Source organism: Choloepus didactylus, chromosome 12 (assembly GCF_015220235.1).
Source record: "Choloepus didactylus isolate mChoDid1 chromosome 12, mChoDid1.pri, whole genome shotgun sequence".
Lineage (NCBI taxonomy): Eukaryota > Metazoa > Chordata > Mammalia > Pilosa > Megalonychidae > Choloepus > Choloepus didactylus.
In genome coordinates, this window is record NC_051318.1 from 34,936,826 (window position 1) to 34,951,696 (window position 14,871).

At 39.8% G+C, this 14,871-nt stretch overlaps 1 protein-coding gene across 3 annotated transcripts in view; it reads left to right on the forward strand.

Annotated features, from left to right (window-relative positions):
- NALCN (sodium leak channel, non-selective) overlaps positions 1–14,871 on the forward strand; it is a 373,030-nt gene that overhangs the window by 329,618 nt on the left and 28,541 nt on the right. For all 3 annotated transcript variants that reach the window (XM_037800332.1, XM_037800333.1, XM_037800334.1), the window contains one exon: positions 9,772–9,878. In XM_037800332.1, coding sequence (XP_037656260.1) covers positions 9,772–9,878 — 107 coding nt within the window. The remainder of the gene's footprint in view (positions 1–9,771; positions 9,879–14,871) is intronic.

Below are 14,871 nucleotides of genomic sequence, written 5' to 3' on the forward strand. Positions count from 1 at the left end.
CTGACTCTCTCCCCAGGGCTCTTTGAAGCTGCTCTGCACCCCCCTCATGGGTCACTGGCCCAGTTTGGGCTGGGAAGTACTGACTTGGGAAGGTCCTCTCTGGGCTGCCTCCCAGAATTTGCACTCCAGGCAAAAAAGCAGGTAGAGACAATAAAAGTAGTGTTAAAAAGAAAAACAAAAACAAAAAGCAAAAACAAAAACTATAGAGGCAAAACAAAAACAAACCGAACAGATCAAGATTCCCAGAGGAGGAGAGGAGGAAAGGAAGCTTTCTCCTGGGGGTGAAACAATTTCACAAACAGTACAATCTTAAAAATTGTACCACATATCCAAGGCAAGAATCATATGAAGAAGAGCTGAACAGATCTGATCAGTTAAACATGAGTTATTCTAAAAGTCTAGAATATGTTCAACCAAGTGTCAAAGAGGAGCCTTTACACAAAGTCTATCAAGAATAAAACCCTAGGCAGGAGGGAGAAATTAACCTTCATAGTAAAATCATCAAGATAAACAGATGGCTAGATATCAACACAAAATTACAAGCCATACTAAGAAATGGCCCAGTCAAAGGAACAAATTAAAACTTCAGAGGAAACATGGAATTTTGGAACAACTAATCAGAGATGTTCAAACAAATCTCCTAAATCAATTCAAGGAGATGAAGGAAAATATGGTTAAAGAGATAAAGGATATTAAGAAGGCACTGGGTAAGCATAAAGAAGAATTTGAAAGTATAAAAGGTAACATATACTGCAAAGGAGAGACTAAACCTGCTTATAATTGTGCCTAAGAGTCTCCCCCTGAGTACCTCTTTGTTACTCAGATATGGCCATCTCTTTCTAGCTAAGCCAGCTCAGCAGGTGAACTCACTACCCTCCCCCTATGTAGGACCTGACTCCTAAGGGTGTAAATCTCCCTGGCAATGCAGGATATGACTCCCGGGGATGAATCTGGACCCAGCATTATAGGATTAAGGACATCTTCTTGACCAAAAGAAGGATGTGAAATGAAAAATAAAGTTTCAGTGGCTGAGAGATTCCAAATGGAGTTGAGAGGTCACTCTGGAGGACACTCTTATGCACTATATGGTTTACCCTTGTTAGGTTTTAATGTATTGGAATAACTAGAAGTAAATACCTGAAACTATCAAACTGTAACACAGTAGCCTTGACTCTTGAAGGCCATTGTATAACAATGTAGATTACAAGGGGTGACAGTGTGATTGTGAAAGCCTTGTGGATTGCACTTCCTTTATCCAGTGTATGGATGGATGAGTAGAAAAATAGGGACAAAAACTAAATGAAAAATAGGGTGGGATGAGGGGATGATTTGGGTGTTCTTTTTTACTTCTATTTCTTATTCTTTTTCTTTCAGGTGTAAGGAAAATGCTCAAAAATAGATTGGGGTGATGAATCCATAACTATATGTTGGTTCTATGAACAGTTGAAGGTACACCATAGATGATTGTATGATATGTGAATATATCTCAATAAAACTGAATTTAATTTAAAAAGGCAACATAGAAATTATGGAAATGAAAGGCACAATAGAAGAGGTTAAAAATATACTGGAGGCATAGAACAGCAGATTTGAACAGATAGAAGAAAGAATCAGTGAACTTGAAGGCAGGACAATGGAAACCTTACAGACAGAAGAACAGATAGAGAAAAAATGGAAAAATTTGAGCAAGTTCTCAAGGATTTGAATGACAGAATGAAATACATTGTCCGGCGCCGCCCCGCCCCGCCTCGAGTCCTCGGTCGGCCGGCGATGGGGACCAGAGAGATAAGGGGAGAGAGGGTGCGGACAATGTCTTACCCGACGCACTTGTGATCACTCAGGACTCGCGGTGGTAAAGCAGATAAACTTTTAATGGGACTAGGCAATCATCATCTTTACAGGTTCCACCCGGGGCGAGACACCTCGGGGGAGAACAACCTCGATGCGGCCGTCAGGTACGGCTCCTTGTGGGCTGTCTCCCCGAGCTCTGCCCGGGAACTTTCTTATAAACCTTGCGTGTATCCAATGGGCTAACGCCACGCACACAAGCATGATTGGTGAATACAGCGGGTGGTTACATACATCAGAAGCCGGAAGCAGGATGTGGGCGCCATCTTGGCACCACTCGATGGGCGGGGGGACTTTGGAGCAGGTTTACAGCGCATGCGCTATGCCCGTCCCGGGAGACGGCTCTCCACATCTCCCCCTTTATTATTTATATCGACCCAGTGTCCCCAGTGATGAGTGTGCTCCCGTGAACCCAGATGGCTCACAATTTGTTCCGGTGCTTTGGGGAGTCTGGACTAGGTCTCAGCCATTTAGCGGCGGAGCCTCTAGCACCGACCAGAATGCTCACCTCATATGGAGACAGGAGAGTCCGTGAGCTGGAAACAACATGACTCTCCCTGCAGTGCTTTGCCTTGCAACTGGGGGACAAAGGCGGGGGCAGGGATAGCATTAACCAGAGTCGGAGGCGTCACTAGGCGTCCCTATGCATTGGCTAGAGTCAAGTCTGGCCACAACTATGACTCTGCCTTAGGGATCTACCTGAGACAAAAATTATGACTGCTGGCGTCGCCCGTTATACCCGGGACACAGCTGCGCGCTTAGCTACAAACCTCGCTCCCGAGTGCCCCGCCCGAGGCGGCCAGGATGGGGTATGGCCATCAGAATGGTCGCTGTTGGGGGTATCAAAGGTGGAGGACATAGCCATCATAATGGTAACACGGTACTGCCGCGCTTGAAACAGGCGTTCTAGCAAAGATTTAACAATGACTAATCCCACCAATGGTCCCACCATCAAGAGAATCCAATTAGTCAAATTGGGCCAAGAGAACCAAGAGGTGACTTGGTCCCACAGATTTTTTACAGTCTCGCCCAGTGTGGAAAGGTCGAAACTAACAGGCTTCAATTTCCTAATGTTCTCAAGTCCCTGAAGGCCGGAGGCTTGGTCCAATGGCCCAGGCCGTATATTCGTTGGCGTTTCTGACAGCTGCTCCCCGGCCTCCCCAGGTGATGCCACGGTTCCCACCAGTCTTTCCGGAACCCACACTGGTTGACGTCCTGGTTCCTTCTCGCGGTGATCAGTCGCGGAGGTCAAACCACGGATCCCGGGAGCACGTCTCCGTCGGGGCGAGGGGAACGCAAATGAGGTTGCGGGTTCGAAGTTCCCCGTACGGGCCACCACTTGTCCGGCGCTTCTCCGCCGCCCCGCCTGGGCCGGCGATGGGGAACAGAGAGACAGGGGGAGAGAGGGCACGGACAGTATCTTACCCGGAGCACTTGTGATCACTCGGGACCCACAGTGGTGAAGCAGATAAACTTTTATTGGAACTAGGCAATCATCATCTTTACAGGTTCCACCCGGGACGAGGCGCCTCGGGGGAGAACAACCTCGATGCGGCCGTCAGGTACGGCTCCTTGTGGGCTGTCTCCCCGAGCTCTGCCCGGGAACTTTCTTATAAACCTTGCGTGTATCCAATGGGCTAACGCCACGCACACAAGCATGATTGGTGAATACAGCGGGTGGTTACATACATCAGAAGCCGGAAGCAGGATGTGGGCGCCATCTTGGCACCACTCGATGGGCGGGGGGACTTTGGAGCAGGTTTACAGCGCATGCACTATGCCCGTCCCGGGAGACGGCTCTCCACAATACATAAACATATGCATCATGGATGACCTGAAAGGAGACTAGAAGAGAAAAGGGGCAGAAAGAATATTTGAGGAAATAATGGTCAAAACTTTCCCAACTCTTATGAAAGACTTAAATATACATGTCCAAGAAGTACAACATACTCCAAACAGAATAAATCCTAATAGACACCTACTAATCAGAATGTCAAATACCAAAGATAAAGAGAGAATCCTGAACTCTGCAAGTGCAAAGAGATCTGTCACATACAAGGGACCTACTGTAAGGCCAAGTGCCAGTTTATCGTCAGAAACTATAGAGGCGAGAATGCAGTGGTTTGATATACTTAATATACTGAAAGAGAAAAACTGCTGGCCAAGAATTCTTTATCCATCAAAACAGTCCTTAAAAAATGAGGGAGAGTTTAAAATATTCACAGATAAACAGAAACTGAGAGTTAATCAACCAGAGACCTGGCCTACAAGAAATACTACAGGGAATTCAACAGGTTAAAAGGAAAAGACAGGAGAGAGGCTTTTAGTAGAGTGTAGAAATGAAGATTATCAGTAAGTGTAACTAAAAGGGTTTCTTCAACAAAAGGTGCTGGGAGGACTGGATATTCATATGCAAAAGAATGAAACTAAGCTACATATATTTTGTATCTCACACCTTATACAAAAATTATCTCAAAATGGTCAACAACCTAAATATACGAAACCAGGACTATAAATCTCCTAGAAGAAAATGTAGGGAAGCATCTTCAAGACCTTGTGTTAGGCAATGGTTTCTTAGACTTTACACCCAAAGCACAAGCAATGAAAGAAGAAATATATTAGATAAATGGGACCTCATCAAAATTAAAAACTTTTGTGTTTCAAAGAATTTTGTCAAGAAAGTTAAGAGGCAACCTACTCATGGGAGAAAATATTTGGAAACCACGTATCCGATAAGGATTAATATCCAGAATATATTTTAAAAATCCTACAACCTAACAATAAAAAGACACACAACCCAATTAAAAAATGGGGAAAAGTCTTGAATAGACATTCTTCCAAAGATGAAATACAAATGGCTAAAAAGCACATGAAAAGATGGTCAACATCACTAGCTATTGGGAAATGAAAATCAAAACCACAATGAGATATCATTTCACACCTACTAGAATGGCCACTATTAAAAAAAAAACTAACAGAAACTACAAGGGTTGAAGAGAATGTGGAGAAATAGGAACATTCATTCATTGCTGGTGGGAATATAAATGGAGCAGCCGCTGTAGAAGACTATTTGGTGGTTTCTCAGGAAGCTAAGTATAGAACTGCCATATGATCCAGCAATGCTACTACTAGGTATATACCCAGTAAAACTGAAAGCAGGGACTCAAACAGACATTTGCACACCAATGTTCATAGCAACTTTATTCACAATTGCCAAAAGATGGAAACAAACCAAGTGTCTATCAACCAAAGAATGGATAAACAAAATGAGGTATTTATATACGATGGACTGTTACTCACTCATAAGAAGGAATGAAGTCCTGAAACATGCACCGACATGGATGAACCTTGAGGACACTATGTTGAGTGAAATAAGCCAGACACAAAAGGACAAATATTGTATGATCTTGCTAATATGAACTAATTATAATAAGCAAACTCATGGAATTAGAATCTAGAATACAGTTTACCAGGGGATAGAATGAGAGTAGAGAATGTGGAGCTGACGCTTAATCTGTACAGAATTTCTATTTAGATTGATTGCAAATGTTTGGAAGTGGATAGTGATGATGATAGCACATTATTGTAAGTATAACTAACAGCACTGAGTTATGTTTATGAATGTGGGAAGAGGAAAGAGAAGTTGTGGGTCATGTATGTTACTAGAAGGAAAGTTAGAAGATAATCATGGGACTGAATAAAACAGTGGGTGATGAACTATAGTTAATGGTATAAGTATAAGAATGTTGTTTCATGAATTGTAACAAATGCCATTACAAGGTGTTAATAATAGAATGGTATATAGGAAAAATACACAATGTAAACTATGGACTATAGTAATATTTTAATATTCTTCATCAATTGTAACAAAGGTGCCACACTAATGCAAAGTGTCAACAATAGGTGGTCATATGGGAACATTATATTTTTTACATGACTTTTCTCTAAACCTACACCTTCTCTAATTTAAAAAATATTTTCTTAAAAAAAGCACATCTCAAAACTTTTACACTTCCTTCTTATTCCAATGTCAATCCATTGTTGACATCTTTAGCATCAGTCAGTTGAGATTCCAGATGTTTGTTACTGAGCCTCAGAAGCCTTCCCTTTACATATTTCCTAACTTAATCCTGATTCTCGTATCGCATAAGACTCATATCAACGAACAGCCCCATGAAAAATATGCAAGAGGCAAAGTTTACATTTCACACCACCTTTCCCAGTTTTTTATTATTTCTCTACTTTCAGCATTCTCTGTTTTAGGAAACAGCATTGGCTCCCAGCTGCCCTGAATCTTCCCCATTATAATAACTAACAAGGACTTTAGCAGAGGCCCAATCTTGAACACTTTTGCTGCTGCTTTTCTACATATTTTTTTCAATCAGTATTAGTAGGAGGGGGCTAGCTGCTGTAACAATCCCAATATTTCAGAGCTTTAACATAACATTTATATATTACACCTTGGATAGGTTGGACAACCCTCTTCCAGTAGGCCACCCAGAGTCAGGTTCCTTCTGTCTATGTCCTCAAAGTCTTCTCCATGCAGCTGGCAGATAAGAATAGAGAACCATCCTTATCTGAAAGGGCAACAGGATAAGCCTAGAAGTGCCACACATCACTTCTACCTCTATTCCACTGGATAGAGCATGGTCTTGCCATATTGGAAGGGAGACTGGGACATGATGTTTAGTGGTATGCTCTGGGGAAAAAGGGACATGGTTTGGTTAATAATTAGCTAATCTCTGCCACACCATCCACTGCCATTTCCTTAGGATTCTGCCCTGTATTACAAATAGATTAATGAAGTAAACCAAGCTCTGCTGATGTGTAAACTAGCTAAAAGCTCTTCTTTTCCATCCAGGTAAAATGCCTCAGATCCATTAAAATACATGTCTAAAAGTGCTGATAGAACCGATCTACAACATTGCATATTTCCAGCAAATATGCAATGTAGGAATTTTCAAGCTTCTCGTTATAAATGTATGAGTTCTCTAATACTTATAAAGTACAGATAGCCTAACATCTTTGTCCAGTCAAAATATATTATCAGTTACATTATTAGTGGGGACTTCTGGAAGTGGCAACCTGGGAGAGACATCATTAGTTTGGGCAGACATTATGTTATTTCACAGATCACCATGTAGGCTGCCACTTCCTTCAACTTCCCTCCCCACAGTTTCCAGGAACTTCAATAACACTAAGACATAAAAAGGAACATGGTATGAAGGTCACTGTGTACCAAGTTAGCTAATGAAGGAAGTAATCAAGAGCTAAAGCATTAGTCCACAAGCTTCTATGAGAAAAGATGGGTTATTTTAGATCCACACTGAAAAGAGGACAAAAAGATGATAACAGCATTTCAAGACAAAACCTGTTAGGAGTCTTGGATGACTCAGTATATTAATAACAGCCTGAGAGCTTTGTGATTTTATGTTATCTACGGATACCCAGCCCAAGCTAAAGACGGAATGACGTATATGGGGTTAGGAGCCCACAGTGGCGTGGACAAACACACAGACATCATGGTGCATGATCCTCTTTCCTAGAGCAGTGAGGTCTCTGTGGAAGTTGAAGACTCATAAGGAAGGCCTGCGAATATTCGCCATTATAGAGAGCATCAACATCAAGCAGAATAGTTGGAAAAAAATTACATAATGAGAAGTGGTCCATGTCTTTACATCAGGACAGGCTTTTTTTTTAATCCCAATAATAAGAGGTCACGGCCAAGAACACCATGTGAATGAAGAGGACACCCTGTCTCCCCAGAGCTTCAGCCCATCTTTCCAAAAGAAGAGACCAACCCAGGCAAAAGCAGAAACTAGACATACCAACATTTGATCATAAAGCTCATTTAAAGGCAATCAAATTCGAGCTGTGGGGGCTATATTTTTCAGATGGAAGATGTTATTTTCCTGATATTTGTCTGAGCACTGCCTTGCTGTGCTCCCTTTATTCCAGCTTGGCCAGCAGGTCTTGAGACCACCATAGTTGGTATGGATTCCAGTACTTAGTTGTGGTAAACAAACTCTAAGAATACCTTTTGACAAAGAGTATTAAATATCAATTATGTACAAGGCACCATGGTAGGGGAAATGAGGAATAGACAAAGAGGTCACTGGTTCTGCTTAGGCAACATTTTCTGTCCAGTCAGAACTTGTATTTCATTTTAAGCAAATGTAATATGAAGCAAATATAATAAGTGTGTCCTGTCTTTTATCTTTTCTGAGTTCAGTTTCAGGAGATAAAAGAGCATGAGAGAAGCAGAAATAATATGTAATCTGATTTCAGTTGTGGGAAAGATTGCTTCCAACTGGGGCTGCTATACAAGGAAGGCTTTGGGAAGAGAGAGGATTTGAGATGAACAGGAAAGGAACTTCCAAACAGAGGAAGCAGTAAGAAGAAAGATATAAAATGTGCAAGGAGGAGTCATTGGCACAGAGACAAGGAACAAAATACGATGAAATGTCTCTGGAACAAAACTTAGGCTTTGCAGTCAGGGCTTCACTGAGAATTCTACTTTAGTAGATATGATAACTTTGGTTACTTAATCTGCCTGAATCTATCTCCTTCTCACAGGGCAATATTATAAAGATCAGATTAGCTTCCTTGTATATAAAGTACCTACCCCAACCTCTAAAAGTACATGTTAATTTCACTTCCCTCCCATGTAGAAAAGAATTGAAAAAACAAAGCCAAAAATGTAGATTAGGGTCCTCAGGGACCTTGAATGCCGGACTAAGGAGTCTGGAATTTCTTTGATGAGAAATAAGAAGCCATTGAAGGTTTGTGAGCAGAGGAATGACAGGCACTTATTGGCACTTACAATGTGTGCAGCCCTGTCCCTGTGCTACTATCATTACCCGCATTCTACTGAGGAGGAAAACAGGCATGGAAGGTTATGTAACTTGCCCAAGGTCACCGCTGGTAAGTAGGGAAGCTGGGATTCAAGTCCAGGAAGCATGGCCCCATGATTCAGGCTTTTAACCAGGATGCCAGGCTGCCTTACCCAACCCAGTGTGGGCACCAGTGGGCTTAGAAAGACAAATCAAAGAGGTAATAAGACCAAATACGTCAGGGGGGCCTCTGAGGGTGCACTGCAGCACAGCCGTTTAAAATAAGGTAGTAGATGAATAAGTATTGCTGTGAAAAGGTAATTGCAATATCTTTTTTTAAAGTTAAATTTTATTGAGATCTATTCACATACCGTACAATCAACTATGGTGTACAATCAGCTGTTCACAGTACACAGTACTATTACATAGTTGTGCATTCATTACCACAATCAATTTTTGAACATTTTCACTACAACACAAGAAAAAGAATTTATATTATTTTGGTAAAAAGTGTTTTTTTTTAAAATTTCATTGATAATTTTGTGAGAGGTAATGTTGACACTGATAGAACAAGTGAAAGAATGAATACATATACTCTGAGCGATAGGGAAAAGTCCAAGGCGACTTAGAGATTTTGATGTTGGATGACTAGCAAGATGCTGGTGCCACTGAAAGAAATGGAGAAGTCAAGAGGAAGCACGTTTTAGGGTAAAAGATGATTTTAAACAGATAAAACATTTGAAGTTCTGCTGAAATATTCAAGTGGTGGTCAAAAATTTACCATATGCACTTACCCATGAGAGAGTTTTAGGCTCAAAATGTAAAAAGCATAGCCAAGGTTTAAAGATAACAAGAGGGAAAGTATACTGCCTATATTTTCTATAGGCAGAAAAATGAATCAAAAACTTCTTACTGACGTTTTCAGCATCAATTTCTCTCTGCCTATCTCCAAAGCCTTGTTACTCTGTCCTGGGTAGCTGGCCACATCCATGTTGTGATTAAAAGACCTTTGTTATTCTATGTAAAAAGTGTGTCCTGTCTTTTATCTTTTCTGAGCTCAGTTTCCCCTCTTTTATTTCTCCAATTTTAGGAAGACTGTAATGGCATATTCAGAATTAATGTAAGTGTGTCCAAGAACTTAAATTTAAAATTAAGACCTGGAGAGAAAAAGCCTGGATTTTGGGTGCCCCGTGTTTGGTAAGCAATTATTATTAGAAAAATAGCCTGAATGATGCTAGATTTATCAGTTTAAAGTTTTAAGGCAGTATAATATGGCATGCAACTAAGAATAATTCTGTTAGGGAGGTTAAAATGATTTTAAATGATAATTACAACTGAATGCAAAATCGAAGTAAATCAGAGAGAAAATGGCATATTGAACTTCACTGTAGTGAACTATAACCTCAGTAAAAAAGATATGTATCTGTATTCAAATGACTTTGAAAATTAGTGAGGCTAAAAAAAGGGGTGGAGATGGGTTTCTATCAAGTTAAGACCAAACTAGTTCTGATAAAAATGTTTATTTCTTTAAGGAAGGAACTGAGATCTTCCTACCAGTTATAGAGAACCCTAAATCATGAAGCTATTTCAATTTTAAAATCCATCTACATTGAAGGATTTCCATTTTTGAAAAACCAGAGGGAAATAATCAGTAACATAATTGATCATGATCATGATATCTGACTCTCTCTTTAAAATTCATTTTTCTTGAAAATAGTTTTTCAAAGCATTTACATCAAAGCTAGAGGTACTTATAGCTTCTTTTTTACCCATTTTACTAATGAACAAGAATGAAATCTCTAAATCTGCTTTATCGATGAACTGAGTGTTCTGTCAACTTCATTTTTTTCCTTTATTTTTATCTCTGTTCCTTTATTTTATTATTGCCTCTTAGAATAATGAGGGAGCAAAGCAACTACTCTGCTTTGTCACAATTGATGTATCTCTCCAAAATCTCAAAACTCTTTAAAAGGAGTAACATTTAATCTAGCTGTGTCCTAGGACTTATTGTTACCTTGCTATGGCATTTCCATAATATAAAATCCATTTTTATAAACAATTTGATGCAATTTTTATTGGATCTTTATTTTAAAACACCCAAGAGCTATGAAAAAAATTGGGGGATTGCATGCCTTGAGCTTGGGAAAAGAGGAATATAACACATGGGGATATTCCATCCCAGTGCAAACTAGAAAAGTTGTCTAATTTACATTAAAATAAAAAATTAAAGAAGCATAAAAGCATAAAATCTTGTTTTTGACAGATGAAAATTTATTATTATACTATAGATAATGTATAGAGGACATTAAATGAGATTTTTTTTCTTGCTGTTGTGGAATTTTGGTTAAAGCCTCAAAGTTGAGGACAATAGGAAACAAAGTATCTCAATAAAGCTTTCTTAAGAGAGCAACTAACCCATCGCAGCAGAACTACTAAAAGATTTTCTGACTCCATCACCCAATTCCAGTTTATGTAAAAGTATTTTGATCACTTCCTATCCACTCCATTGTCAAAAGAGGGATCCCCTCCCTAAATAGTATGAGGTGGCCAAACACATGACAACTAACACCAGACAGATGAAATCAGACAAAAAGTTACTAATCAAACATACTCAGCCCCAGAGGAGGGTGCATGGCATGCCACACAGGGTTGTACTCGGGAATAGGGCAATCAAGCAAGGGCCGTGGGAGGCAGGCTTCATAGTAACAAGAGGATGAGGTGACCTGTGGTTCCCCAGGAAAGATGTAATTGGCTTGCTTGGATCATTTTGCAGGCTGGCAGGGAAGTAAAACCCATCAGGTTGAGGACCTGGTGGGCTGCAGCTGGTCCAGGTGATAGAAGAGTTAGCTGCATGGGCGTCTTCCCACAGGGTGGGTAGGAGGATATATCTGGCAAGCGCAGGGTTAGGCCTCTGGGGCCCTGTGAGTCTCTGATGTCACGGTGTATGAAATTGTCAGCCTTACAATACAAAAAGAAAACTATACATTCAGGAAATAAATGAGATCATAGGAGTAGAGGGTACTGTAGCATCTCCCTCCCTTCACTATGGAAAAAGGTCTAGAGGTGCTTCACACCCCAGGCATGAGGACACTCAGGAGCACCACTTGATATCAGAGATGGGCAAGGCAAGCAGAGAGGCATCAGTGGGCATCACCATCTTGCAGGGCAGGGTTATCTAATGTTACCTAAGAACCAAGTGGTCATTCTCTAGGGTCACCAGGTAGAAGCTACCTTGATGGAACTGTGCCGCAAAGGGCTACCTCCTAGAGAGAGGATACCTTCATCAGCAGAGGCCTGGGGTGTGTTTCCAGGAACAGGAGCTGTGTAGGCCAGAGGCTGCACACTTACAACAGAACAGGGACAGTGGGACACTCCCTGGGTTGAGGGTATCTCAAAGGAATACAGAAATGCACTCCATGCTGTAACAACAGCCACAGTGGCCCGACTCCAGCAGCAAGAGACACACAAGACTTTAACTGCATTTCCACACTTCTTCCTGTCTTCCAACCATGGCACAGGGCTGAGCTGCTGAGGGTGGGGTCACTGGACTTGTTAGATTTAAAATGGACTGAGCTTTTTTGAATGACACTGATCTTATAATTGAAAATGACCAAAAATCCCAAGATGTCAGGAAGGAAGATGGAACATACTTGAAGGCACTGTTGGGAGAAAACTAAACCTGTTTCTAGTTGTCCCTTATGGTATTCAAGCTGCTACATGAAATCAGCTAGACACAATTTTAAATGTCAGAGTTGATTGAATTGCAGTGCTTTCTGTAAGTTATTATTAGGGATTTCAAGTTCAATGACCTTTTAAAATCGTAAGAGAATAACGGGGCATCCCTTGAACATCATACCTATAGTATTTGTCCATTCATTCAGGATCTCATGACTTGTATCAGTTGTAGTGAATTAAAAATTCTTGGTCAAGTAAATGTCAAATGTAATGTGACAATTTTTACATTTTCCTTCCTCAGAAAGCTCATCAAGAGGTAGCAGCCAAAATTTATTTAATTTTATGTCACCTTAATCAGATCTTGTGATTAAGAAAATAACTTATATCTGGGGATTGGCCTAGAGGAATGTTTTCATAATTATAATTTTGGACATAAATATGCAGTATCTAATTCAGTAGAAAGTCTCATTTCTATATTCTCTCTTCAGATGAATAAATTCATTTTCTTCTGAATCACTCTCAGATCTGATGAGATCAAAATTACCTCAGTAAAATAGATTAAACATATCTTATAAATATTGTGTGTTTTATTTTGAGCAGAGGACTGGGATATAGGAAAATAGCATACATGAGAGAAAAATCAACAAGGGATTCCATTTTGCAATAAATATTTATTGAGTGCTTACTATTTGCCAGGTATTATTCTTGACACCATGATGCAACCATAAACAAGCCATGAACATTGACCCTAGGAGCTTGAAGAAAATAGAAAAAGAAATTACCAATTATTTAATATTATGTGCTAATGGATATGATACTACACGGATATGCCCTTAAGCTCATCTCTAGTTCACCTAAAGCACACCTCTGTGTAATTTGGGGTCACACTGTGATCATTGTAGACCAAAAGGTTTTACAAGACCTGAGACTTAAACAATTTTCAGTACCTTGTTTAAGAAAAACAATATGGACCTACCTCACTTTTAAAAGTTTGATAAAAATATATGACGATGTGATTCCATTGCTAGAGCCCCTCCCAGGAGGGTGGAAGGGGCCTGTGGAAAGGAGGGGCCCCCAGGCTTAAGGGTCATTAGCTTCATGTATATCCACTTTTGATTCCAGGAGACAGAAAGGCAAAAGATGCAGTGGGCATGCACAAGAAAGCCACGTAACTCAGACTGGAATAGATCAGGAAAGGACCCTGAGGAGAAGCTACGTTTGTTAACTCTTGAAGGAGAAATAGGAATCAGGCAGGTAGAAAGGGGAGGAGTCAGGGGTGAGTGAGAAGGAAGAGCTTGGCATAGGTAAGGCACTGCAAGCTGAGGGAAATTTAGCAGCAAAAGCTCAAGGCAAAAAATATCCAGGTGCATTCAAAGAAGTACATGAAGTTTCTGATGTATTAAGATGGTTGAAATAGGTAGGAGACAGTCTGTTTTGGACAGTGCCATTTGCTGCATTTCCACGTAGATGGCAGAGTCTATGTCCCTGCCCCCCGTGGTGCCCTGACCTTCCCCTTGGAGGAGCTCCTCTTATTATCACGATCTTCAGAAACTTGGAGCATTTTTCACTGAGAGATAAAAGATGGAGCAAATCTTGAGGTCAAAACTAATGTCTCATTTTTTTGTTTTATTTGAAAGGTAAGATTATAATCTTTTAAAAATTATCCAGGAAAGATATTTTGAACAACCTTTCCAACTTAAGGAAGGACAACAAATAAAATTATAATAATGAAATTGAGGGTTATAGAAGTCCTCTGTAGCTATAGGCTAAGTTTCAACCTTTCCATTTTTGGTAGCATGAAAATAGCATAAATAACCATTTTATATAATTAAGCTGAAGAAAATTCCTTTAAAAAATACAAATGTGATATCTGTTCTTCCAACTTCGTATTTGTATGCTCCTATATTTTATTTTTCTTGGTTTAGCCTGAAAGTGTATTCTTAACATATTCTAACTTTTAGAGGATATGGAACATGAAAGTAGTTTGGGTTACTTCAAATTCAGCTTAAAAAGCACTTTTACATAAAGAAAATGTATGGGTAAGAGAATTCAACATCAGATCTGAGAGCTGGTTCGCATTGGTTAAAAAAATCTCTTATTCAAGCAATCTGTGGCATCTGTAGAATCCTTATAGCTTCTGTCTACTGTGAAATATATTAAATTTAAATGAAGACCCTAAAGAAAAGGTTGGTAGAAAAAACCTAAGAGAATATACTTGTACTTTCATATATAAAATAAATCTAAATCAGAATCTCAAATTTTGAAATTCTGAGTGGAGCTATTGTACTATATAGAAAATATTTCTACCAATAAGCCTAAAACCCTTAGGAGCAAGTCAATTCCAGTTTTATGTTTTCTTATTAGATCGCCATCTAGTTTATATTAGAGAAATAAAATTTATAAAAGTAGGTCTCATGATTGTCTCCATAATTAAAAAAAAAAAAAATAAAAGACGGTAGAAAAATAATAAACTAGATTCTCCCCAGAGTGTTGCCTTTCAAGATTGTTAAATTTT